Raw genomic sequence first — 27,587 nt, 5'->3', positions numbered from 1 at the left:
CCAGCTCTATCAGAAGACACCAAGGACTGAACCTTGGGTGTATGCTGGCTGCTTTGCCATAATAAACATTGACCGATTGGACCTGGGACCTTCTGCATGCAAAATGGGTACCCTAACCAGTGAGCTACGGCCCTTTCCAACTAGTAACTGCAGAGACGAGGAAAGAAAAGAGAATACAGGGACAACCTGTCCACTTTTACATCCACATTACTTTCCCCATTTCCCCCTGCACACTCGCCTGTCACTCACAACCCCTATAAGGCTCTCTGGGGATTCAGGCAGGGGTCTCTCCCAGCCCCTCCTGATGGGATATGTTCTACCACCGAGCCACAGCCCTCGCTCAAGTCTCCAGCCACACACAGGGGCCTGTCAGGTGCTGCCCTGCTCTTTCAATTAAACAGGCTGACAACGTGCCTTACCAAGTCCCTGGCTGGTCGTGAGGCACACACGGCTGGTAGTCATTGCTTGACCTGTGGCGGAGGGTGAGACGCGACACAGCATCCCTGGGCCTTCACCAACAGCTTGCACACTACCGAAAAGGAAGCGTGAGTTGTGTAAGGCAGCTTCCCACCCCGAAAACCTGAAGCCTGATAAGGTCACCACCGGTGGGCACCGTCTTGAAGACTGTGTCACAGAAAACCAACACCTCCCAAGTTCATTTGCTAGCCTGGAAAGCCCTCTTCATTCCATCTCGGTCAAATGTAACATTAGTATCGCTGTCACTCAACACAGCGGCAAGACCTTTACGCCACCCTAAGACTGTGTGTTTGTGTCGAAGGTATTAACAGTTAAAATAAAGAGATTCTGGATGGAAGGTCTGGTCAAGATATAACGGGCCCTGTGGATTTCTGGTTTTAAAATGCTGAAGTACTGCTTCTGAACTCCTTTGGGCCCAAGCTCACAGCTGTGTGGAAAAGCTGCTTGCTCTGCTGATTCATGCTGACCTATCCAAATTCTTAGAGGAGACAGTCAGGCATGCAAGGCACCTCCCTCCGGCTGCAGAACCTTAAGGAGCCTTGCATAACCAGCCCCTGCAGCACCCACATTAAGGATAAGAATCTAGTGATTTGTTTAGTTTTCTGGTGTAGGAGCCAAGATTTAGCTCAGTGCTCCTTTTATGACATTGCACCTCCACTAAGGACAGTGCAATTCTCAAGCAACAGTGCAATGCTTCCTCGGACCCCAGTTTCCCCTGCAACTTCTTCTGGCACTGGGGTGTTCTGCAGGAGAGGAGGGGCCTACAGAAAGATCCTCCCCACCAAGCACGGACTCTACCTGACTGGTTGTTCCTCATGCGGATGGCTTTGGACTTGGCCAGCTCCAAAGCAGTGACCCATCGCTGCCGCTCCACTTCTGAGTGAGCCTTCAGGTGGTAGGTCCTCCCCCCATTGGAAAGCACAATGTTACAAGAGTCCTCCGTGTCGATGTGAGCCGTTGACAAGTTGATGGTTCCCCGACAGGTGTGAGCCATTTCAGCTTGAGTCCTGCAAAAAGGAAGAAGGGAAGAAGCATAAGCAAGCGCCTTGGGTTTCACCTTCTGATCAAGGCTAGCAAGGGGGGTGGGGGACCTCCCCAGCCAGGACTTCCCTAGGCACTGAAAGCAGGATTCCCACATGACTGCATCAAGTAAAACTTCCTTCAGGCAGCAGGTCCTGGTTTGAACTGTGCCAAGAAACACTGAACACCAGAGCTTTCCAAACTGTGTGTCGCTTACACATTAGTAAGTCAGCTGCAGTCTGTAAGTGTGTTGCATGAATGCTCCTCTCGGGGCTGCAAAGGGGTTAGTTTAACCTCTGGTTTGCTAGTAAAACTGAATTACTGTGTCACAAAATGATGCATGTCTACAAAGTGTGTCACTAATATGAAAAGTTTGGAAAGCTCTGCTGTACGCAGTGCCTTCGCTGTGGAATCCTGGATCTACTAGTACTGTACATCTCTGGGTCAATTTGCCATAGATCAGCAAGGCTTCCTGATGCCTCGTTCGTTTTGCATATATACTGAAACCAAAACTGGTAACACAGAAATAAAACCCTAGATTTCAGTACAGTGGTACCTCGGTTTACGAACAGTCCTGTTTACGAACTATTCGGTTTATGAACACCACGAAACCAGAAGTACCACTGTATAAACTTAACTCCAAGTGGCACCTTAAAATGAGCCTTTACCAACCTAGTGCCTTCCAGATGTTCTGGACAACAACCCCCATCAGCCCCAGGCAGCTATGCACTACAGAGTTGTAGTCCAAACATCTGGAGCACACCACCTTGGTGAAGGCTGCTGTGCATCTGCTAAAGAGTCACCTGTGTATGACAAATTGGATGAAACCGAGTGTTTTAGCCTTGACAGACGAAACTACAGTAGTGGGTGTGCCTTAAGTAATGCCAACTGACAATGTTATATATCAAAAGAGACACATTCTCCCTCAAGCAAGCAAGAAGTCTAAGCTCCTTGTGAAAATGTTTCAATTGTCCTGCGTACCTGTTGTCCTGTTGCAAAGGACATATATTTGCCAATAAGTTGTCAAAGAACAAACAGAATTATCCGGAAACTCAGCTCTGTCTGCTACAAGCCCATTCAAAGAGTAGGAGCCTGTTTACTTTGCTGTGGGGTCCCTAAGCCTCAAAAATAGCTGGAAGGTTTGACAGCAGGAAGACTATAATTTCCCAGCAGTAGTCATACTTAAGGCTGCAGAAACAAAAACAAAAAACCACAAGGTTGAGTTTTGGAAATCCCTGGGCGTGTGAAAACGGTGAGACTGTGAGGAAAGTGGTCTTTTTCTCCGCATAAACTAGTATTGCTGCATATTATTCTAATCCTGCTGTATGAAGAGTCCAAAGTGTTCTGGGTACTGCACAGATATTAAAAACAAATCAGCCCCTGCCGCAGTTTCAAAATCTAATTATTAGATTTATACCTAAGAACATAAGTGCAGCCTTGCTGGGTCAGGACAAAGGCCCACCTAGTCCAGCATCCTGTTCTCACAGTGGTCATCCAGATGCCCGTGGGAAGTGTAACAACACTCTCCCCACCCCCACTCCCATTCCCAGCAGCTGGCATTTGGACCTCCAACAGCAGAGACTGAAGGCAGTCATTCTAGCAAGTAACTACTGAGAGCTTTAAACTCCATGAATCCTTTTTAAACCCATCCAAGTTGGTGGCTGTCATTACTTCCTGTCAGGTGGTTGCTCACGAGTAACCAGGCAGGACTCCGACCTGTCTTTACCAGGTTTTTATTTGTGCAAACTATTTACAGTGCAGAACCAGAAAGTTCATGTCCGTCTCAGTCACTTGCAGGTTCCGGGAGTGGCCTCTTCTGGTCCCCCTGCCCCAGCATAATAACTTAGACACCCCAAATCTCCGCCTCCCTTCCTTACGTTTCACCCCTATGCGCAAACTGGGCGACGGAAACGGCGTGCCTGTTTCCTGCCTGGCCGGAGTGGTGAGGAGCTTGGGCTCTCAGTAGCATCTTCGAGCCCTCTCCTCGCTTGGCTTTCCCCTTCCCCCTCTGCTCCACTGAAGGTATGGCTTTCCCCACTGTTGGACAAGGAGCTGCTCCTCAGAAGCATGGGAGGCTCTCTGTATTCCTCTGCCTCCCACCCGTTCTGATGGCAGTCCCCTGACACTTCCTGTGGAAGCAAATTCCATAGTTCCCTAACCTTTCCTCATAGGGGAGCTGTGCCACCCCCTTGAGCATTTTGGTTGCCCTTTTCTGAGTACACTCTGACAAAGATATTAAGAAGGAAGACAAAAACAAGCCTATTTCCTATGTCTGGGTAGCTTCCAGATTGTCACTATTTTACAGGGATGATTCAACTGTATTCTGGCGCACTTGGAACATTTATGCAACCCGCTTCTATCTCACTCTGTACTGTCTACCCTGACTGGCAGCGACTCTCCAGGGTTTCAAGACAGCACATTCCCAGCCCTGCATGGAGATGCCATTGGGAACTGAATTTGGGACTTTCTGAATGGAAGTTGCTCTACCAACTCAGCTAAGCAGAGCCTAAGCCGTGCCGTGCGCAATTTCCTGCCTCTGTAGGTGTCAGGGGTTCAGAAGGAGAGACACAGGAGGGGGAGCAAATGGAGAGTGAGGAGGAGGAGTACGAGGGGGGCGCAGGCAGTGACAGTGGCCAGAGTTATTCCACAAGCCTCTCTAGCGAATCGGAGGACTCACAGAAGGGAGCGCCGGTGGCCAGAGCGAAGGGGGGTCCAGGGGGGAAGCCCCAGGAGGAAGGGGCCAGCGGGGAGTCCCTGAGCAGCAGCTGGAGATCAGGACCAGCGTCTCCACCAGAGCGCAGTGGGGAGGGGGAGTCCCAGGAGTCGGGACCAGTGTCCTCACCACCAGAGGGAGGAGAGGAGTCAGGTTTGGCAACACCCACATCAGGAAGCGGGGAAACGGTCAGAAGGAAAGTCACCGGCTGGGCGCGCGCGCCAAGTTCAAATGTACAGGAGCGCGGCACAGCGGGGAGCCCGGGAAGGGAGCCAGGTCCTAAAGCCCGCCGGAGGGAGGGGCAAGACTCAGGAGGTTCAGCGTCAGAGGAGTCCAGGAAGGAGGGAACCCCAGAGGGCAGAAGGACCCAGCGCAGGAAAGAGCAGCGCAAGAGGTGGAGCCGGGCTAGAATCTTAAACTGGTGTGGGTGGAGCAGTGAGTCAGAGGGGACTTAGCCGGTCTAGCGTCAAGACGTGGGTCTGCGCGCCCAGAGCTTGGAAATGGAAACTAAACTTTAATAAAGACTTTTGTATATAACATCCACTGGGCGTTGGTCCTCTGTGAGCTGGGACCTAGCGGCAGTCCTGACAGTAAGTCCCCTCTCCTCTTGTCCACCAATTCTACAACCTCGTGGAGTGTGGGAAAGCAGCGAGGGGTGAAGATTGGTGCTTCGCGAGCTCACGAAAACCAGGGAAATGACTACCGAAGAGAAGATAGCGAGTCTGCAAAACGCAGTGACGCAGCTGACTGCTGAAATTGCGGCGTCCAGAAAAAAGGAGCAGGAAGCAGCTGTTACCTGCCAGGATCTGCAAACCAGGTTAGAAGTGCTAACTACACAGAGGCTACCGGCCGCCAGACCAGAAGGGATTGGGCTGGGGAACAGAGGAGGGAGCCTTGTGTCTCACTTCAATGGGGACCTGCAGGAGGATCCTAACTTCAGAGCAGATGTACTATATGCACTGCAGCTACTTGACAAGGACTTTAAAAATGAGGAAGAAAGAGTGGGATTTATTGTTTCGCATTTACGGGGAGAGGCGAAAACGTGGCTGCGCAATCTCTGGAGAGATAAGGATCCAGCCCTACAAGATGCGGGTGCCTTCCTTAAAGTGATGGATGCGTGTTTTTTGTCTGAGATTGATGTGGATATCGCTAGGAAACAGATTCACGGACTAAGACAAGGTAGAGCCACTGTAAGGCAATATCACTACCTTTTTTTTGCATTGGTGAACGCACTGGGGTGGGAGAGAGATTCGCCTGCCGTCAGAGATCTGTTCTGGGAGGGGCTGGACGGAGCTGTGAAAGACGAAATTGCAAGGGGGGAGAGACCCCAAACCACCAAGGACATTGTGGAGAGGGCACTCACCATTGGGGTTAGGCTGGAAGGACGCTCTTGGGACAAAGAGGAGGGGCATTGGGGCCGCACGCCAACGAAAGCACCACCCCCCTTTCCCAAGGAAGCGGCGCGCGCTCGATCCATGCCTCCGCTGGGAGGAGGAGAGGAGCCGATGGAGATAGGTGGTGCTAAGGCTCAGTCCACAGCCGGAGCCCTAACGCCGGGAGCAGTCAAAATGAAGCCTCCTAGAGGGACCAGGAAGTGCTACATCTGCGACAGTGCTCAGCACATGGCGAAAGAGTGTCTCCAGCGGTTTCACAAGCACACTGCAGCCGCAGCGACAGTAACAGAAGCAGTTCAGCAGAGTGAATCACAGCAGGAAAACTCCACTGTCTGGCTGGAAATGGAGTCACTGGGGGCCAGCCAGACAAGTCAGTGAAGCAATCCCCAGTAAGGTTACAGCCCACAGACCCCCTCCCACCCAAACCAGTAGTGCAGCTCACCGCATCCCTTCAACTTCCCAATGGGCTCACTGTAGAGATCCCCATTACGATTGACTCTGGGAGCAATGCAGATTTTATAGGCATGGACTTCATCCAGCAACATGGCATAGCCCTTCTGCCAGCGACGGTACCTCTGAACGTCGTCACGGTGGACGGCAGGGAGCTACTGGGAGGGCAAGTGCTGCAGCAGACGCCGCCAATGGTGATGCGCATTGGTAATCACCGCGAAGTCATCAGCTTCAACGTCACCCGCCTGTCAGACACGCCCATTGTGTTGGGCATGAGTTGGCTGGACAGGCACAGCCCGGCATTGGCATGGTACCAGCGTCAACTGACCTTCGGCTCCTCCTACTGCGCAGAACACTGCATCCTCGTTAACCAAGAAGATGAGGGGCATGAAGACGGACCACAGCTGCACTTAGCATGTTGCAAGCGGTACCCAACAAGTACAAAGAGTTTTTGGAGGTCTTCTGCGAGAAGGAAGCGGACAAGCTGCCTCCCAAAGACCCTACGACTGCAAGATTGACCTCCTGCCGGGGGCGACGCTCCCAACGGGGAAGCTGTATTCCATGTCTGAGGATGAATTGCAGGAGCTCAGGGAGTTCATAGATCACAACTTGAAGCGGGGATTCATCCGAGAGTCCAAGGCGGTGGGGGGCAGCCCTGTATTCTTTGTAAAGAAGCGGGACACGCCCCAAAAGAGGCTTGTAGTTGATTACCGCGTCTTAAATGCGAAAACTAAGCCCTCAGCCTTCCCTATGCCCAAGATCGATGACCTGCTGGCGACGGTGAGGAAGGGTTGCATCTTTACCAAGTTGGATCTGCGCGGAGCGTACAATCTCATTCGCGTGAGGGAAGGTGACGAGTGGAAAACGGCCATGTTTACGCCGTTGGGCACCTATGAATATAGAGTTATGCCTTTTGGATTACAAAATGGCTCCCACTGTTTTCAAGCATTCATGCATCATGTCTTGGCGGGTCTTCTCTACAAGAAGTGCGTCTGCTTCCTGGACGACATCCTCATCTTCTCGGAGTCACCGGAGGCTCACGAGAGAGATGTCAGGGAAGTCCTGCAGCGGCTGCGGGAGCACCGGCTTTACGCCAAGCTGGAGAAGTGCCAGTTCGACAAGACGGAGGTGGACTTCCTGGGCTACAAACTGTCCGACAAGGGACTCGCCATGGACAGTACCAAGGTACGGGCAGTGCTGGACTGGAAGAGCCCACGCAATCGAAAGGAAGTCCAGAGGTTTGTCGGCTTTGCCAACTTTTATCGCAAGTTCATCAAGGGTTTCGCCATGCAGACAGCGGCCATCACTGACACCCTCAGTTCCAAGAAGAAGAAGTTCATCTGGACGGAGCAGGCAGAGCAGTCCTTTCAGAAGCTCAAGCACCTCTTCGCGTCCGAGGAACACCTGCTACACGTGAACCCCAGCAGGCCCATGAGAGTGGAGACGGACGCGTCAGACAGGGCCGTGGGGGCCGTCCTGTTGCAGCAAACCCACCAGGGGGACTGGAGGCCGTGCGCTTTCTACTCCAGGAAACTCAGCAAGTCGGAGCAGAACTACACCATCTGGGACAGGGAGTTACTGGCCATACATGCAGCCTTCAAGGCGTGGCGGCATTTCCTCGTCGGGGCCAAACACACGGTACAGGTCCGTACAGACCATAAGAACTTGGAGTACTGGCGCACGGCAAGGTTCCTGAACAGAGACACATCCGCTGGGCGGAGTTCTTTGCAGATTTCGACTTCAGAATAGAATACATCCCTGGAAACAACAACATCATGGCGGACGCGCTGTCCAGGAAACCGCAGTATCTCGAAGAAGAGGCGCCGGCCAAGCATATTTTCGCACCCAAGGCGTGGGCATGCGCGTCAGCCACGGTGGACCTGGACGCGGTGCGTCGCGCGCTGCAGACGGACTCCTTCGCGCGAGCCAAGATGGAGGAGGTGTGTAGCAGAACGGCGAGGGACGACGAATTCCAAATACGCGACGGCCTGCTCATCCGCAAAGGAGCCCTCTACGTGCCGGGAGACAACCTCCGCGCGAGGGTCCTGCAACAGCTGCACGACGCGCCCAGCGCGGGACACTTCGGCAAGGAGAAGACGGTGGACCTAGTGGCCAGAGACTTTTGGTGGCCCAAGATGAGGGGGGATGTCGCGGAATACGTCAGGAGGTGCGACACCTGCCAAAGGGCCAAACCAGTACACCAGCCGCAGGCGGGCCTCTTGGAACCGCTACAGACACCGTTCGAGCCGTGGGAGAGGGTGGCCCTGGACTTTGTCACGGATCTGCCCAGCTCGAGAGGCAAGACAGCAGTACTCGTGGTAGTAGACTTGTTCACCAAGATGGCCCACTTCATTCCTTGCGCGAAGGTGGCCACAGCCGAGCAGACCGCCAAGCTGTTTATAGACCACGTGTTCAAGGTGCACGGCCTACCACGGTCCATCCTGTCCGACAGGGGGCGCCAGTTCATATCCAACTTCTGGCAAAAGCTGATGGGTTTCCTGAACGTCAAGGTCAGCCTGGCGTCGGCACGACACCCGCAGACTAACGGACAGGCGGAGAGAGTCAACGCCATCATGCAGCAGTACCTGAGATGCTACGCGAACCAGCAGCCCTCGACCTGGGTGGACTACCTACCGCTAGCCGAGTTCGCCTACAACAACACGAAACACGTGTCCACGGGGGTGACACCGTTTTTCGCCAACAATGGGTGGCATCCCAGAACCTTCCCGGGTTTGGAGAAAGTGAGGGTGGGGGAGCCGCAGGGAGCAGAGGCAGTGGCAGCGGAGTTGCAGGAAATCCACGAGCAGCTCAGGAGGCAGTTAGAGATGGCGAAACAGGTTTACAAAGTGCAGGCAGACCGACACAGGAGGGTTGGGGAAGATATCCGGGTAGGAGACTGGGTCTGGTTAGCAGCCCAGGCAGTTCCGGCCAGATCGTTGGCCAAGAAGAAGCTCGGGCACAAGCAGTTAGGGCCTTACCAAGTAGAGGCGCAGATCAACCCAGTGGCCTTCCGTTTAACACTCCCGGAGGGGTCCAGAATGCACCCAGTCTTTCATAGATCAGTGCTCACACCCTACAAAGAGCCCCACAGGTTTCAGGCACCAGGGACAGCGCCAGACCCGCTCAGGGAAGCGCCCAAAAAGGGGGGGTCGCCGAGGAGGGGGCCACTCAACGAAGCCACTGAGATTTTAGACTCAAGGTGGGGGGAGGACGGGATTGAATATCTTCTCGCCACAGAGGACACCCCGGCCAGCGCCAACAGGTGGGTGCCGGATTACACATTGGAGGAGCAGTTGCTCAAGGAAGAATTCCATACACTTTTCCCACACAAGCCTATGCCGGCGGGCTTTTTCGATGATTGTCTGTTCACACCCACACTCTCGGCCAGCACTTTCCGGGGTTTCTCGTCAGCAGAGGACTCGGCTCCGGGAGGCAGCTCCCCAGAGGGATCGCTCTCAGGTTTTGGCACGGGGGGATCTTATTGGTGGGAGGACCAACCCGAAGTGGGATGGCGCAGAGACGTGCCGGAGCGACCCTGCGAAGTGGCGGCACCTCAGGCGACAGGGGGAGAAGGGGTTGTGAGTGCTTTGGGGGCGGCCTCAGATTTCGAACACACCGCCCAGGAGATGGAAGCGGAGGGAATCGCAGTCGACGAGCCCATGGAGGACTTTCCGGACTTCTCACGATGGCTGCACGCCTCGGGGGACGAACTGTATCCTGAACTCACCCCGACAACTCTAGAGCACCCGGAACCCGCACCTGAAGAGGGGGAGGGGGGAAGGGGGGGCTTCGAGGGGGGATGGATGTCAGGGGTTCAGAAGGAGAGACACAGGAGGGGGAGCAAATGGAGAGTGAGGAGGAGGAGTACGAGGGGGGCGCAGGCAGTGACAGTGGCCAGAGATATTCCACAAGCCTCTCTAGCGAATCGGAGGACTCACAGAAGGGAGCGCCGGTGGCCAGAGCGAAGGGGGGTCCAGGGGGGAAGCCCCAGGAGGAAGGGGCCAGCGGGGAGTCCCTGAGCAGCAGCTGGAGATCAGGACCAGTGTCTCCACCAGAGCGCAGTGGGGAGGGGGAGTCCCAGGAGTCGGGACCAGTGTCCTCACCACCAGAGGGAGGAGAGGAGTCAGGTTTGGCAACACCCACATCAGGAAGCGGGGAAACGGTCAGAAGGAAAGTCACCGGCTGGGCGCGCGCGCCAAGTTCAAATGTACAGGAGCGCGGCACAGCGGGGAGCCCGGGAAGGGAGCCAGGTCCTAAAGCCCGCCGGAGGGAGGGGCAAGACTCAGGAGGTTCAGCGTCAGAGGAGTCCAGGAAGGAGGGAACCCCAGAGGGCAGAAGGACCCAGCGCAGGAAAGAGCAGCGCAAGAGGTGGAGCCGGGCTAGAATCTTAAACTGGTGTGGGTGGAGCAGTGAGTCAGAGGGGACTTAGCCGGTCTAGCGTCAAGACGTGGGTCTGCGCGCCCAGAGCTTGGAAATGGAAACTAAACTTTAATAAAGACTTTTGTATATAACATCCACTGGGCGTTGGTCCTCTGTGAGCTGGGACCTAGCGGCAGTCCTGACAGTAGGGCTGCTTAAGTCCTTCCTGGTTATTTTCACTAAAGGCATCACGGTTTTGCTGCAACCGAAGCAAATGCAAAATTATCAGAAATGAAGATGTAAAATCCCAACAGCTAAGAAGCTGCTAAATATAAGTGCAGGTTGCACAGTCCCAGGTGCCCATCCAGATGGCTAAGTGAATCCAACCCACCCACCAGCTTCCGTTTGGCATCTGAAGCCATATTCATGGAAACCATATGCAAATGTAAACCTGCAAGGAAGATATGCAGAAAACTGCAATTATTTCATAATACGGCTGCTACAGTCATACCTTGGATCTCAAACGCCTTGGCTCCCGAACAAATCGGCTCCCAAACGATCAAAACCCAGTGATTGTTTTCAAACGCTTTTTGGAAGCCAAATGTCCGGCACAGCTTCTGATTGACTACAGGAGTGTCCTGTAGCCAATCAGAAGCCACGCCTTGGTTTTCGAACTGTTCCGGGAGTCAAACGGACATTCTGTTCTAGAACCAAGGTACGATTGTACTGGGATCAGCTGCTTTGAGCAGTTCAAAGTTCTGGTCCTGACTTACAAACTCTTAGTGTGTTGGGGCCAAAGTACCCATCTCCTTATGTGCCTCTGCTATCCTTTGAGATCCTCAAAGGTCTTTCTCTGGGTTTCCCTGTCCTCCCAGGTGTGGTGCAGGTGCTACTGGAAATAAGGCCTTCCCAACTAGTGGCACCCCAGTTCCAAAATGCTCTCCCCAAGAAGCTCACCTGCTCCAATGCATTTTCCAGCATCAAGCAAAACCTGCTTTATTTTACCAGACGTTTAAATGTTTTAGCACGCTGGCCGGTTTAATCTCAATTAAACAGCAACTTGCAGTTTTTTTTAGCTTATTTTAATGGATTAGCTGTTTTAAGAAGTTTCTAACATTTTATTTTAAGTTACCCAGATAACTTGCGTTTCAAAGGCGAAGTAACTTGGAACAAACAGAATGAGCACAGCTCACAATGCTGCCAATGTGGATCGCAGTGCTCAGCAAGCTGCACGTGTCTTGCTCAAGACTTTGCTTGGAAATCAGTCATTCGTGAATTACTTCCAGACACATGCACATTCCCAGAGGATAACTTCAACAAATCAAAACAGCTAGACTGCATTCCAGAGTATGTTGACCAGCTCCTTTGCTCTCAAAAAGGGATTATTTTTTAAAGGGAGATTTCTTTTTTTAATGATCACTTTTAAAGATAACATGGAAATCTATTTTCCCTACTTGCACGCAGACACTCCCAGAGTGCTCTCAGCAGACACTTCCCATCTACTGCTATGCACAGAGCCGTAAAGGTGCCCTTCAGCAGTGAATAGCCCAGTATCTCGACAGATTTTCCTACTCAGTGTTAGCATCTCAACAACTGAATAACAAAAATACATGGGCAAGTTTCCAGTCTCAGATATGAGATAATCCTTAAGAAGCATGCACGGAGGGAGTAGGGGAGAGACAGTCCTGGATTACTATGTAGGCACACACACACACACACACACACACACAGAAACAAACACATACAAAGATAATGCTAGAACTGAACACCAACCTTCGGTCATTTTTGCTGGTATTAACAAACAGAAGGATGTTAGCAAGAGGGCATCTAAATAAGGAATTGAGAAAAGAATGCTTCTCCAAAATACACATGGAACACTGTTTTAAACACCTAATGTTTATCACTTGGTTATGTAAAAATTGTGTGAAGAACTCCATACATTGTTAATTGCCACCTCAGATATAAGCTGAAACCTTATAGGAGCATGTTTGGTTGAAAAGATTAATTAAGGTCACTTCCCAACCCTGTCTGAGCAGGCATTTCAATTTTATTTTGCAGAGAAGTTATACCTTACTGATTTTTTGTTTTGGCTTCTTATTTTTGGAAACATGTTTGTTGCACAAGAGCACCAAATTCATGTTCTGTAACCTGAATTTGCTGGACTACAGTTTAATCCCACCTGCAGAATGGAATTGGTCTGGAAGTGTGCACTGCTAGGATAATGGAAGCCTATTAGGATGGAGAAAACCAGTGGGACACTTATCTCTTGAGCATAGAAGCACATGCTACAGTACATCAAAGAGGACACAAAGTCAAAAGAAGTAGAAAAATTAAAAGGGACAGAATTGTCCACTGAATCACTGTGACTGGTAGCACATGATTCCAAGACTCATTTAGTCCTGAGGACATACTGTCTCCAAAAGGTTCAGGGTGACCTTGACACCATAATGAAATCAGTAAGCATTGTTAGAAACTGGGATAGAAAAGCTAGGAGCCAAATGGCTTCTGGGACTTGGATTGTGGGTGCCAGAACAGAATGTCTAGTCATCATTTGGTGAGGGGGTGTCAGCAAAACTTTCTTTTTATTATTTTGATAAGCATAAACGAATATGCAATTCACATAAGTGACACATTATGAATATCACACTTTTAACAGAAATTGTTAATACATGTTTAATTTGGTGTTTACAATAAAAAATATTGGTACCGTACTTCAATTTTCAAAACACTCTCGCTCTTTATTGTTAAACTCCTTAACATATTGTCTATCTTTAGCATATACTTTGAGGCTTCGAAGCACATACATTTCAGTAATCCTTGAGTGTCAGCCAGGTGCAAAAATGGCACCCAGACTTTTTGAGGTGCTCGCAAATGGAGAATCTTTAGGCACAAAATGCACCTGGCGCCCTGCTAATTTCAAACCTTGTCAAGAAGGCATCCCAAAGAGTAAGTGTTGTATGAAATGGGTGACTGCAACCACTTGCACATATCTTCTGGTCACAACAGTGAGGTATAATTACCAGATACCCTTAATGACTTGTCTGTCTAGTCACCAATGCTTGCTTGTTGCGTTTGGGCCAGAGCAATGGGGCCTTTCCCCCCAAGATTCACCTTGTTTTTAAACGTGAATACCTTTTCGATGTTTACACCAATGTATGATAGATGCTGTATTTTGCTGATTCTCAAGTTTGGGGAAGTGATCTCATCTGTTTCCGATGTCTACGAAGCTGTTCTGAAGCCAATATAGTTGATTCATTAAAGAATGTAAAAAGGATTTGCAACTCCACCCTACAAGGAAGCTGGCTATATGCCGTGTGTGTGTTTTAAGGGTCAAATTTTATTTGGGTTCTTAAATTTCCTAGAGACCAGTGTCATGTACTAGCAGATGAGTGAGTTTTAACATTCTGCCGAAAAATCCAGCACAACTGCTGCAGTAGCGGAAACTTATTGAGCAACAGATTGCAGAATCTATTGTACAACACCATTTCCCTTGTACAGTACAAAACAGTTCAAGAGCAGAACATGTACATCGCTAACCGTGTTAGAAACTCTAATATATAAGCTAGCTAGGCACTAAATGGCTACTTAAACCAAGGTTACAGTTGCTAAAGCAGAATGCCTTGTTGCCATTTTGTGGTAGGATGGCTCCAAAGTCTTATTTTTCTGACTGTGACTGATTCTCAGTTAAACATGTGCCTAGCATAGATTACTTAAGAACTTTGAGAACTTAAAGAATTAAAGACACTTGGTCCAGGGACAGTCCACAAATATCCTGTACTAACCTACTCACACCTCTATTTTTTAATGGTGACTGCTCCCGCTCAGGCTGCACAGAAAAAGCATTTTGTTTCTTGAAATTCATTCCAATTGTGCGGATAAAATACAACTGACAGAATTCTACAGGATGTGGTATTAGTGTGCGCAAACAGTCAAGATCCAATGATCTGAAGGCACGCACCTCCAGATGGTGGAGATGTCAGCAGCCATCCTGGCGCCCAGGCATCTTCACTTGGCTGCAAGTGGTTGACAGACAGGTGCAAAATGCGCCTAGAACCCGGCTAATTTCTAACACTGATCCCTTGAAGGCTGCTTGAAACCCAGCCTAGAGTTGATGCAGGTGGACGTCACCCCACACTGCTATTCCCCCTAAAGAAGCCTTCACCAATTTAGAACCCACCAGCAGTGTTAGAAACTGAGATATGAAAGCTAGGTGCTAAATGGCACCATAAATCTAGGTTATAACCACAGCAATGGAATGTCTAGGCATGTTTTTTTATAACAAGAATACAAAGCTGAAAACGAAGGAACTGCAGCTTAAATATTATGTTCATTTTCCCCATAGTCTAGTCCACGCACGTCCAACAGGTAGATCGTGATCTACTGGTAGATCAATGGACGTCTGTGGTAGATCACTGGCTCAGAAGCTCAAAAACTTTGACTCCCCCCAAAAAGCTCAACAACTTTGAGCTGAAAGCTGAACCCCTAAAACACGGGGCTTTCCTCCCCCTATAAAACTCAACAACTTTGAGCTGAACCCCCAAAAAACGGGGGTAGATCACTGCCAGATTTTAATTCAGAAAGTAGATCACAGTCTCTTGGGAGTTGGTCACCCCTGGTCTAGTCCTTCCCCTGCCCACCCCCTTAATATTCTTAAGAAGGTCTCTTCACCAGTCTTCAGAGAGTAGATGTAAGTGGGGAGGCAGAAAAAGGTCCTCCTTTCCTTCCACTCTGCAGTTTTCATCTGAAATTTTAGGCATAGTACCGCACCCAGAACTCAGAAACTGCTCACGCTAATGAAATTCCCTATCGTAAAATGCACCTAGAACAATGGGAGTTTGTGAACACTGCCCTCCAGATGTTTTGGACTACAACTCCCATCAGCCCACAGCCAGCAAAACATCTCAGGACTTCTAGAAATCTCACGTCCTACAGAAGAGAGTAGATTTTGTGATTCTGTTACTGTCCTAATAATGCAGTTTCTGAAGACACTCGGCAAGCATCTGACCCACCATATACCATCCTTGGAAGCTGCACTACATATACGTCATTCCTCTTCCATTGGTCCTACGCATATCAGAAACTTCCGGTGTGGCCTCATTCTCTCAGTCCCTCTCTTGCATGCAACCCGAAGTGGCCTTGAGCCCAAGCGCTGCCTCTCTGAGACTCCCACGCACCCAAGGCAGAGTGCTTTGCTGTGTTTCTGATCAAGCCGCATCACATGATGCCTCAAGGACTCCAAGCAAAGCTGCATCATGGAACGCATCTTTTCGTCTCCAGAGCCACAGAGTAGGATGATTAATAGCCTTGGAGGAGAAGCCAGGTGCTCAGATACACTTACATCAACAGGCGATGCATGTCCTAGTTTCCCTCTCTCCAACTGAAATGAAAAATGCAGGCACAACCTCTGAAAACAAATTGTGCCGTGTGGCTTCTCAAACAAGTTCTGAGCACCAGACTGCCTATGAATCAGAACATAACACTGTAAGAACAGCCCTCCTGGATCAGGCCAATGGTTCATCTAGTCCAACATCCTGTTTTTACAGTGGCCGCCCAGATACGTGTGGGAAACCCACAAGCAGGGTCTGAGCACAACAGCACTCTCCCCGCTTGTGATTCCTCTGGTATTCAGAGGCCTACTGCCTCCAACAGTGGAGATATAACAGAAAGCTTAGCTGATATCACAACATCCTCACTACCAGTGCTAGAAACTCAGATTTATAAGATAGACACAAAATGGCTCCTTAAACCAAGGTTACAGTTGACAAAACAGAATGCCTAGCTGCCATTTGGGGGCAAGACGACTCTAAGTCTTATTTTTTTTAAGGATGGGCCAACTGTGATCAATTCTCAGTTAAACACCTGGCTAGTTCAGATGACAACCTTGAGCTAGGTTAGGAGCTTTGAGAACTTGAAGAAGAAAAGTCACTTGATCCAGGGACAGTCCATATATATTGGCCTATTCCAAACTCTTGCTCAGGCCACACAGAAAAAGCAATTTGGTTCAACAAATTCATTGTGATTGTACAGATAAAATACAACTGATAGAATACTATAGGATAGGATATTAATGCGTCGAAACAATCCAGATCCAATGATCCCCATATGGTGGAGATGTCAGGCACCATCCTGGCACCCAGGCATCTTCACTTGGCCACAAGTGGTTGAAAGCTAGGTGCAAAATGCGCCTGGCTAATTTCGAACACTGCCCACTAAACTCCTACCACAAGCATCGAGGAGCACAAAAGGAGATTTATATACAAGACAGCAATGTGGGTTTTGCAGAATACTTTGAATTGCATGCTGCTCTAATTGCACCTTCACTGCTCCTCCTTTTGCTGCACTGTGCTGCCTTGGAGTTATGTGTGGACAGTTTGCTTTGAGCTTCTCTGCAAACAAACCACAAGCAAGAAGTCAAGGTCTGCCTGGGGGTAAACAAACCACAAGCGCTGGTTTGCACATAATGCAACATCCACAGCTGTTGTTTCCTTCCAATTCAGAAAATACGAGTTTGTCAGGATTTGAGCAGCATGCAGGTAGGTAACATGCTGCTTATTCATAGTCAGCCATAGTTTTCCTAGAATATGGTTTATCATTATATGTGAACATAGCTATTCAAATACAATTTGGTTCTTTGCTTAATAAAAAGTATTGTTATTACAATAAGTGGCAGAGTTCAGAAGGGGGCAATACTATACAAGTCAAGCATTATGTAGAATCAAACCAAATAAAAAGAATGCATGAGCTGGTGGCAACTGGTTCAGGCTGGGGGTTACAAAAACAAAGGCCTGCTGTGCTTATTATAAAAAAGGGCAGCCTGAGTTGGCCCACCTACATGCCCAAGTATCTTCGAGGTGGGGTTGAACTATTCCTAACCCTGCAACAATTATTCCCGGAATGCAATTTTGTAAGGCAAGTGCTTTTAAAACTAAGTATACATTACTTCACATGCATTTTAAAGTTGTTGGCATCCATTTGTCTCAAGAGACAATGGAGTGTTCCTCTGGGGGTGACGTCAAACTGCTGCGTTAGCAGCACAGACGTGATTTCCTTGGAGCGCAAGCCTGGGCAGTGTGTATGGAGGTCCCTCCTTTTGACCTCTCTGATGTGGTCCAAAGGAAAGGAAAGCAATACGTTTGGTACCGGCTCGGCTACTGGAGTTGCCAGAAGGAGGCATATAGGGCGTCACCCAACTGTCTTAAGGATGCCATTCTGGATTTGTGTAGGGTTTACTCCTTGGTCTTTTCTTCTCCTGAAGATATCCCACAAGGCAGCAGTGATTTAAGGTCAGAGTTTTCCTTCTCTGAGAGGGGCTACCTTTCCCTGGTGGACGAGCCACACCAGCCCCTCACTTCCCTGTGCAAAAACCGACCGTCTTCTTTACCATTGGACCTACTCTTGGTCTTGCCAGCTCAATCTGCCAGAACTTGTCTTTGCATGCAAGGGAAGTCCCCAATTCACTGAGGGTTTGAGACCCATCAGCTACCCTCACCTGGTTTAGCCGGCCAGTCGAAGCCAAATGTTCTACTATGACTGTTACAACAGATGTAATTCCTAAATTCATTGTTTGAATGCTGTTAGTGCAGCGGCTCTCCACCTGTGGGTCCCCAGATGTTGTTGGACTACAACTCCCATCATCCCTGAGCCCTGGCCTTGCTAGCTAGGGATTATGGGAGTTGTAGTCCAACAACATCTGGGGACCCACAGGTGGAGAACTGCTGCGTTAGTGGAAGAACACATACAAAAATCAAGTGCACATCATAGCTCAGGGTCAGGCAACATGGTGCCCTCCCAATGTTGCTGGACTCTGACTCCCATCATCCCTATTAGCCATGCTGACTGGGGCTGACGGGAGCTGGAAGTCTAACGACAACTGGAGGGCGCCACGATGACTACCCATATCCTACACTTTGTAGATTTTACATTCACAGAATATTCCTGCAGCATAAAGCAGACAGAGGAACATTCTGCACTTTTATTCCTAGTTACTGGATTTATTTCCTGCCAAAACAGCCCAGGGCAAGCAAGCAAGATCCACCATTTTTAAACAAAACAAAAACATTCTGAAACTGTTAACACATTCTAAAACCAATTACACTCATCTAAAGGCAACTGCGGTCAGAAACATTTCGAAATAAGTTTCAGGTAAAAAACCCACATCTTTCCATCAAGGGATCTGGGGGTTTGCCAGGGACAGTATCCGTCAGTCACCAAAGGTCTAGAAATGTTTTCCTAGTGATGAAGACGGGGCACTTCGCTAGGGAGTCATTCCATAATTGGGGAACTACCAGTCTCAATTGCTGAAGACTTCTTTTCCCCACCTGCAAACTGCTTTGACCACAAATGCAGTATATAAAAAAACTGATTATGCCATTCTGCCCTTTTTCCCTGTGTGGCTGATGGGGCTCCAAATTGTCTCTGACAATCCTGCTGGTCTTCACCACCACATGTAGCAATTATATTTTTATAACTTGCTGATCCAGTGACTCAGCTGAGAGAGAAATAGGCATGTATTTATATTTGCACAATCGGCTTCTGGTTGACAGTGCTGTAAAAGTAACACAGTGAGTTTTTCATTTTACATTTGCGTTTCCATTCCTCTAGCAGAATTATTAATTTGTATGGGGCTTTGTCTTAAAGAACAAATATTATAGTAACCACACCAGGACCTCGTTTAAGTTCTGCAAAATTATGTTACGGCAAGATTGATAAAAAAGAAACAAAGAACGTTGAAGTAACTTAAAAGCCTTAACTAAATATCCCAGAAAGCCAAATTAAGTTTTTCAATGGTTCTGTGTAAACTCTGGTGCCTCTGCCTCTCCCACAACTTACAAAATGAGAACAATGCAAAAGAGAAATAAAATAAAATCATACTCAATTTGCTTAAACTGCAAAGTTGCAGTGGGCACTTTATAGCAGAGATGCAAAAAACGCATAACCTTAAACAACACCTTATTCACTATCCTCTTCAAGTATTCTTACAAAATCTCAAGCCACAGTAAGTTGGTTGATCTTTCTAAGGTGCCATGAGACTCTTCGTTGCTGCAGCTGTCAAACAAGGCTGCTTTTCTTATACATGCTTATGAAAATATAATGCACACCAAACATCTTGCAGTTATGAACAGGTTGCTAACTTGTAGACATACGTACAGCATCATATTAATCTCATCGCTGCTTAAGACACTCTTTCCAAAACACATCGTGTTTAAGACACTTTTCCCATATAAAGCAGAATATCCATAAAACAAATTTGCAGAGTTTACTGGATTTATTTATTTCTGAGAAAAATACAGCTCATTCCTGTAGTTTTGCCAAAGGCAGATCTAGAGTCTATTGCAGCCTTTTCCAACCTGGTGTCCTCCAGATGTTTTAGCCTACAAATGCTATGAGTCCTACTTAGGGATGGTGAGTGATGTAATCCAAAACATCTGAAAAGCAGCAGATTGATTAAAAGTTTTAACACCACTGGATGTGACTTTACCATTATAGAGTTCACACTGTCCAAGGGCCACTTCAGCATCTACTGCAGAAAGTGTTTCAGGAATACCATAGGCCAATACAGGGCTAATCTGAAACAGCTCTATAAATTCACTTCCCTCCTCTCCCTTTTTCAGAGAATTTCCACCATCACTATAGATTGTACAATCTTGTGCGCACCGACCCCTCTCGCTCTCCAGGCTTCAAGGATAACCGCCTAAAGCCTCCAGAGTGCGGCGGGAGCTCCCGCTGCTGTCCGGAGGCTTCGGGTTCCTTTCGCTGAGGGGTAGGTGCCCTTTCAGCTAAGGCGCAGCGCCCCTTCAGCTAAGCGGGAGGAGAAATGGAAGGGGCTCCGTTTCTCCTGCCGCTTCGCTGAAGGGGTGCTGCGCAGAAAGGGGGAGATTTTTTTTTCTTGTTCTCCCCCTCTAAAACAAGGTGCGTTCTATGGAGCGAAAACTACAGTACTTTGCTCCACAACATTAAAACTCACCTGTCCCTTGTACTAATGGGCAGAGAACTGAATATAGCCCTACTGTTCCTTTGCAAACCAGGGCAAGAAATCATGGTTTGAAGTGGGGCTGCATTTCCCACCCTACATGAGCTCTTCCATTTATTATCCATTATTATCCAGTATATATTTTTGGTAGAGGAACATAATGAAGAGAAACTATCAAAGCTTCACATTTTCTTGACGCATTTTTAACCTGTTCTGTGCCCAATATCTGCTATCATTTGAACCTTCTCTTCATATTGCATTGTTCTATTTCATCAGTCCTTGTTGGACCTAGACATATAAATATACAGGAATATGTATGTAGACTGCTTCACTTTTAAGCAAATGCAGTGAAAGCCTAGTGAAAGACTAATAAGCACCCTACAGTTTGTTCACACCAAGCACCCCATTCTGGACCAACTGTAGTTTCCAAAACATTTCAAGGGAAACCCATCTGGTGAGAATGTTTAATCCAGGACACGAACAGGGTCCCTAGCACCCAGGAGTGCTCCAAGAAGACATAACCAATTCCTCCCTCATAGCTCCTTTGTCCTCATAATCTCAGTGAAGACAGGAATTTCCTGTTCATTCAAATGAGTGCAGAGTTGCCCTTAAGTGTGGCCTTTTTTTTCATAGCCACTGTATGCCTGAGCTCTATATGCGTGTAGAACGGTATGGAAGGGAAATTCCACCTACCCAGTCACAAAACAAAGTCATAAAAATGGGCAGAACAGGAGACTTGAGAACAAAACATTCTTGGGGAAAATGGGGAGGGGGGAGGCAACTAGCCTCTTCTACATGCAGTCCACAAAAAACAATCAATGCACTGGCTATTTTTAGGATGCTTCTGAGAAATGCACCCTTTTCCTGCACCTTTTCCATTGTGAACCCACCTGCAGAAACCTTCCATTATAAAACTTGTCACCACTTTTGCAGCAGGGACAAAAGTCCCATTCTGGGACAGAGCTATAAATGACAAATAAATGTTGCTTATAGACAAAATGCAGGCAGTAGCATATTCATCCTAAAGAATTCTCTTAACCCATCTTCAGTGACAGGTGCTGGTGTGGTTGCTCAAGAGTAAACAGGCAAGACTCCGACCTGTCTTTTCCAGGCTTTATTCTTGGAGCGAACTATTTACAGTGAAGAGTGTCGTAAGTTCATGTCTGGCTCAATCACTAGCAGAATCTGGGAGTGGTCGGTCTTTGTACCTCCCCCAGCATAAAAGTCACGTCACCCCCAGCCTTTTCCGCCCCTCCCTGCGCCGAAGCCTACTGCGCAGAATGGGCGCTGGCAAGGGCGTACTTCCCGCCTCTCCGGTTTGCTGAGGCTCGGTGTTGAGCTCTCCCTAGCATCCCCTGGTCCCTGCACCTCTTCTCCACTGGAGGTAGGGCTTTCCTCCTCGCTGGAAGAGGAACTGCTTCGCAAGATTTTCGGAGGCTCCCTATAACACAACTGCCCTTCCGTCTCTCCCCTCTGAGCTGATGGCAGTTCCCTGACATTCAGGTTAATGTATTTGAAATAAGCGCATGAGCTCTGGGCTTAAGCTTCTTGTCTCATCTCAAGTACTTGGTTTATTAAATGGCAAATGACAGATCATGACTGTCAAATATGAAATGAAGTTTCCTATACAAAGGACTGCTGTACTGTACAGCAGAGCTCAGAAGGAGAACCCAATTGTGGGAAGCTGCCCTAAATGTTGCCCCTTCCAATGTCTCCAAAAAGCAGTGGAAATTAGGGACAATGTTTAAGGTAGCCTTGACCAACCAGGTGCCCTGCCGCTGTTTGAGGCTACAATTCCCACTATCTACTGTTGACCCAAAGAGCCCTCACTACAATTACATCTGGCTGCAGGCCAATTTGAAGAATGTAAGCAGAATGAATTTCATCCATTTACTTTCGGGTTTGTTCATAAAAAAGTATTTACATTACACCATTCACCTGAAAAGTATTTATTTACTCGCTTACATTTATAATCTGTCTTTCTCCCATCATGGAATCCACATGGTTTTCAGGCAATCATCCATCCAAGCACTGACTAGACCTGGACCTACTTAGATTCAGCAAGGTGGTGCTCCTATGTGTCATTCAAACTATACTCTGGGACTTCAATAAGAATAAATGTTGAGAAAGCATTTCCAAGCAGAAACCCTGAGCACCAGGGCAAATTCAAAACTTGCATAAATAAGGAACGACTAAGAAAAGGGCATGTTGCCCTATGACTTTTTTTTTTCTTTTTAAGCAAAATGTGGCAATGAACACTCATCGCTTAGCATGCATGGGTGATTTTAAGAGTTGGTGTGCTGCCAGCAGCCCATAAAAATGTACTCTGTGATCCTGGAGATAGTACAGAAACATCCAGCTCCACCTATGCCTTATAATGCTTCTCTGACAGCAGCATCAGAAGAGGGTTCTGGTAAGAGGAACCAGTTGCCACATTTCTCATGAGTGACTCCATGCCCACAGATGTAAGCATTCCATTGCCCAAATCATCATTCCCACAGCAACGCGTCAGCGGTCTCATCCTAAATTTGACCATGCACAACTTCAGCTGCTGCAGCCCTGGTTGCTTCCTTAGCCTCCACTTCCAGATATTGCCTCTCTCTTCCTTCAAATACCTCCTCAGAAGCAGCCACAAAGCAATGATGCAGGCTGAGAGGTTTAAGACATCAGACCACAGGGTCCACCTGTCTAAACAGGCTGGCAATGGCTCTCCAGGGATTCAGAGAAGATTTTCTCCCCGCCTTACCTGGAGAAGCCAGGGGCTGAAGCTTGGCTTGTCTGCATTTATTCAATTTATATACCACCCTTTATCAAAGATTCCAGGGTGGTGTCCAACATTAAAAACACATTACAGAACTTCAGTGACAATAAAACATAATAAAAAACATACTGTAAAGGTAAAGGTAAAGGTAAAGGTAAAGGTACCCCTGCCCGTACGGGCCAGTCTTGACAGACTCTGGGGTTGTGCGCCCATCTCACTCAAGAGGCCAGGGGCCAGCGCTGTCCGGAGACACTTCCGGGTCACGTGGCCAGCGTGACATCGCTGCTCTGGCGAGCCAGAGCCGCACACGGAAACGCCGTTTACCTTCCCGCTGGTAAGCGGTCCCTATTTATCTACTTGCACCCGGAGGTGCTTTCGAACTGCTAGGTTGGCAGGCGCTGGGACCGAGCAGCGGGAGCGCACCCCGCCGCAGGGATTCGAACCGCCGACCTTTCGATCGGCAAGTCCTAGGCGCTGAGACAGCCTAAAAATAAAATAGTCATCATAATAACAGTCCTCTCCTCCACACTTTTACAGGTCATAGATTATTTAATAGCTATAGGATTGGGTAAAGAGGAATGTTTTTCCCTGGTGCCTAAAGGCATAAAATGATGGTGCCAGGTGATCCTCTTTGGGGAGAGCATTTCACAATCAGGGAGAAAGAGCCCGTTCTCTTGTTGCCATCCTCAGACAGCACAGAACTTATATGGAGGGAACAATGTGAACTTACCGTAATTCACTGACACGCTGTTCTAATTGCACAGCGTCCTCCTTCCACACCCGTCTTTACTCATTTCAGAATGAAGCTTCCACAGCACGAGAATACAGAACAGCCTCCTCCATCAACGCACGCACACACTCTCCAGATGTTTTGGACCACAACTCCCATCCGAACATAGAACTTGACACAGTGTAGGCGCAGTTTGCTGCCAAACAACAGCAGAGCTGCCAAAATCAATCAGATTCTGGCAATGCAGAAATAAGGAATCAAGTAAGCAAACGCCACTGAACAGACAACCGTAATGCTGTGTGGAATACAAAGGTGGGAAACCTCAAGCTCTCCACATCTGGCCCTAGCCATTCTTTGTCCGTGCCCCCACTTCACAGGCCACTTCACAAATTTATAAACCATTTTTACCAGTACAGTGGTACCTCGGGTTAAGTACTTAATTCGTTCCGGAGGGCCTTACTTAACCTGAAACTGTTCTTAACCTTAAGCACCACTTTAGCTAATGGGGCCTCCTGCTGCTGCCAGAGCACAATTTCTGTTCTCATCCTGAAGCAAAGTTCTTAACCTGAAGCACTATTTCTGGGTTAGCGGAGTCTGTAACCTATAGCGTATGTAACCTAAAGCACATGTAACCCAAGGTACCAGTGTACAAGGTAAAAACAAAATGCAAAATGTAGAAGCTTGTTTTTTTAAAGCATAAAAGTATAAAAATATTTATATATATATATATATAAAAGTATAAAAATATACTTTTTAAATAAAAAAATATAAAAATATTTAACATTGTTTCTAAGAACGTAAGAAGAGCCCACTGGATCAGGCCTGTGGTCCATCCAGGCCAGCATCCTGTTCTCAGCGACACAGCCAAATGTCTATGAGAAACCCTCAGAAGACAAGAGCATTTCCCCACCCCACCCTGTTTTGGTTTTCAGCAACTGGTATTCAGAACCATTACTGCCTCCAGCCATTGTACATTCTACAGAAGTACAACTAAAATCCCATATTTGACTAGGTCACACCTCTGGGATAGCCTTTGATAACACCTCCTTCTTGCCTGGATGGTGGAAGGAGGGATATGTGCATATGAGTGTGTATGCTTAAGGAGTGTGTGGCTGGAAAAAAGTCTACTGTACAAAGGTGTCACATCCATTGCCAAACCCACTTCAACTCCCGACTCTGTCCATTATTTGCATGTGGCCCCTGGAATGTTCCCCATGAGGGAATGTGGACCTCCAGCTGAAAAAGCTGCTCTTCACCCAAAACAGAACACAGACAGACATTCTTGAAATTCGGTCCGCTTGTGTTTAATTTCTATGCTTAAGCTAACAAGAGAGTCTACTGTTTTGGTAACACTTAACCAGGTTGTTTTCCAGAACTGACAACTTAGTTCGACCTACGGTACTCAATACACTGCTCAAAAGGACTAATTTCAATGACTATGAAGTTAATGGACTAGGGTGGTAGCTGACATGAATATATATGCATGGCAGCTTCATGAAACTTCCAAGTCTAGTTCCTTGAGTAATTCTTTGTCCAAATCATGGATCATAAAATTGTCAGGTTGGAAGGGACACCAAGGGATGCAGCAATGCAGGAATCACAGCTAAAGAATCCCCAACAGATGGCCATCCAACCTCTGTTTACTTTTGTTTCACTTCTTCAAAAAGAATACAAAAGCAAAAGTAACAAAACAAAACAAAATTTCCTCTTAGACTGAGAAAAAGAAAGAAATGAAATTGTTGGTACTGGGTACCAATGCAGCACTACCTCTATTTTCCCTCAAGCACTAAGCTAGGTCGAAAAAGATATTTGGTCAAGTATTGCCAAAGCCCTAACATACATACTCTTATAAGCAATTGTTAAGTTAGCTATTACTGTTAAAATGAAATTTATTTTTCTTTAAATTACAATGAATTGTTGTAGTGTTCTTGGACAGGATTTCTATAAATATGAATGATTCACTCAGCTGTTGTTCTTTGGCTTCTATCCTAGAATACCAGGATCAGTCAGCCTACGGTTACAATTTTTTAAAAAAGGAAATAGTTGGATAGCTCAGTTGGTTAGAGCGTGGTGCTGATAATGCCAAGGTCACAGGTTCAATCCCCGTAAGGAACAGCTGCATATTCCTGCATTGCTGGGGGTTGGACTAGATGATCCTGAGAGTCCCTTCCAACTCTATAATTCTACGATCACAAAAGCAAAGCAACATGAAGTCTTGTTTAAAAAGAAACACAGTTCAGTGGTGGATCATCTGTTTTGCATGCATAAGGTCTCAGGTTCAATTTCCAGGTAGGGCTGGAAGAAACTTGTATCTGAAACAAAGAGCTGCTGCCCGTCAGTGCAGAAAATATTGAGTAAGATGGACCAATGCTCTGACTCAACAAAAAACAGCTTCCTGCATTCCTAAGTCAGGCGTGAGAACCTATGATCCGTCCAGAGAGGTTGCTGGACTGCAAGAACTACTCATTTTTAATGCATTTACTTTACTCACATTTACAGGCAAAACCTTCTTTAAAACATGCTCAGCATTCTACTCCCTGATTCACATGTTGCGCCCCTGAGCTGAGGTGTATTATGTTGGGAAGATTAATAATAATGAACATTGAGGGACCAAAAAACTCTGAACATATGGAAGAATGGGACGGAAGAAGGTCAAATGTGTTTCTAAGATAGGTACTCCCATGAATGAGTTCACCATTTACCCCCATTGAAGTTATGTAACATAGAAACATCTTGCAAAGTTTCCCAGTGTATAATTACAGTTGCTATGGCAACATGTTTTTATATGAATTTTAGCACGGAACTGGTAAGAACCACAGCAATACAATCCTTGCCTTAAGAGACAGAAAGGGAATAAGAGGCACCTAAAATTGTACACAGTCTTATGGGCACCTTGAAGACTAACCAATTTATAATGGTGGAACCCAGCAGTAGTCAACCTGAAGCCCTCTCAAATGCTGTTGGGTATCTTCCATAATCACTGACAGGAGATATTCAGCAGTTGGTCATGTTGGCTGGGGATTACACAAGTTAGCAGTCCAAAAACACCTAGAGGGCATCACATTTGCTACACCAAGCATAAGCTTTCATGAACAACAGTCCACTTTTTTCATAAGTTGCATGAAGAGCTCTCTTGAGATGCAGGTAAATAAATGTATACTTGGGTGATGACATGGTAAAAAGCAAGGTCAGGGGGAAATGAAATGCAGAAAAGTACAGATGGTTATTGTTTAATTACATAAAACTGGTAACTCACAGAACAGTTTTCTGATACAGGCACCCTAGCATTAGTTAGCCAATTAATACACATAACTGTCTCCATTCAATTCACAATGCAATGTAACCCCTGGTGTTTTGTAATGCATGAGTTTCCAGTTTCCCTTTGAAGCTCAGTCTCTAAAAACACCATGCTAACTGAACCATAACCACCATTCATTCTGGTCAAAAGGGGACAGAACTCATGCGTGTAATAAATATTCTGGTGTACAGTAGGAGATCGTGAACTGCAGCTCTTGGAAGAAGGCCACTTCCTGATGCGAGGCGCCCCAGTAAACAATTGCTCACGCTGCCTTTTAGAACATCAGTGACAGGCCTTGCAACGTAAAGACAAAGGACACAACAAGTCACAACATCCCCATACGTGGCTGCTGCAACCACATCTGATCTAGGGTGGGACTCCCACTCTCATCAGTCCCTGCCAGCATGACCAGTGG

General features: G+C 47.6%; 1 protein-coding gene across 5 annotated transcripts in view; it reads right to left on the bottom strand.

The window, feature by feature from the left end:
* OSBP2 (oxysterol binding protein 2) overlaps positions 1-27,587 on the bottom strand; it is a 159,597-nt gene that overhangs the window by 120,781 nt on the left and 11,229 nt on the right. For 2 of the 5 annotated variants that reach the window (XM_083717116.1, XM_083717119.1), the window contains exon 2: positions 1,276-1,484. In XM_083717116.1, coding sequence (XP_083573242.1) covers positions 1,276-1,484 — 209 coding nt within the window. Of the gene's footprint in view, positions 1-419; positions 1,199-1,275; positions 1,485-15,422; positions 15,587-27,587 lie in introns of those variants that run through there. The other 3 variants (XM_083717120.1, XM_083717121.1, XM_083717123.1) reach the window with 3 other exon arrangements.

The sequence above is a fragment of the Podarcis gaigeae genome, assembly GCF_964106915.1.
Source record: "Podarcis gaigeae genome assembly, chromosome: 16".
Classification (NCBI taxonomy): domain Eukaryota; kingdom Metazoa; phylum Chordata; class Lepidosauria; order Squamata; family Lacertidae; genus Podarcis; species Podarcis gaigeae.
This window is presented reverse-complemented; position numbering and strand designations above follow the sequence as displayed.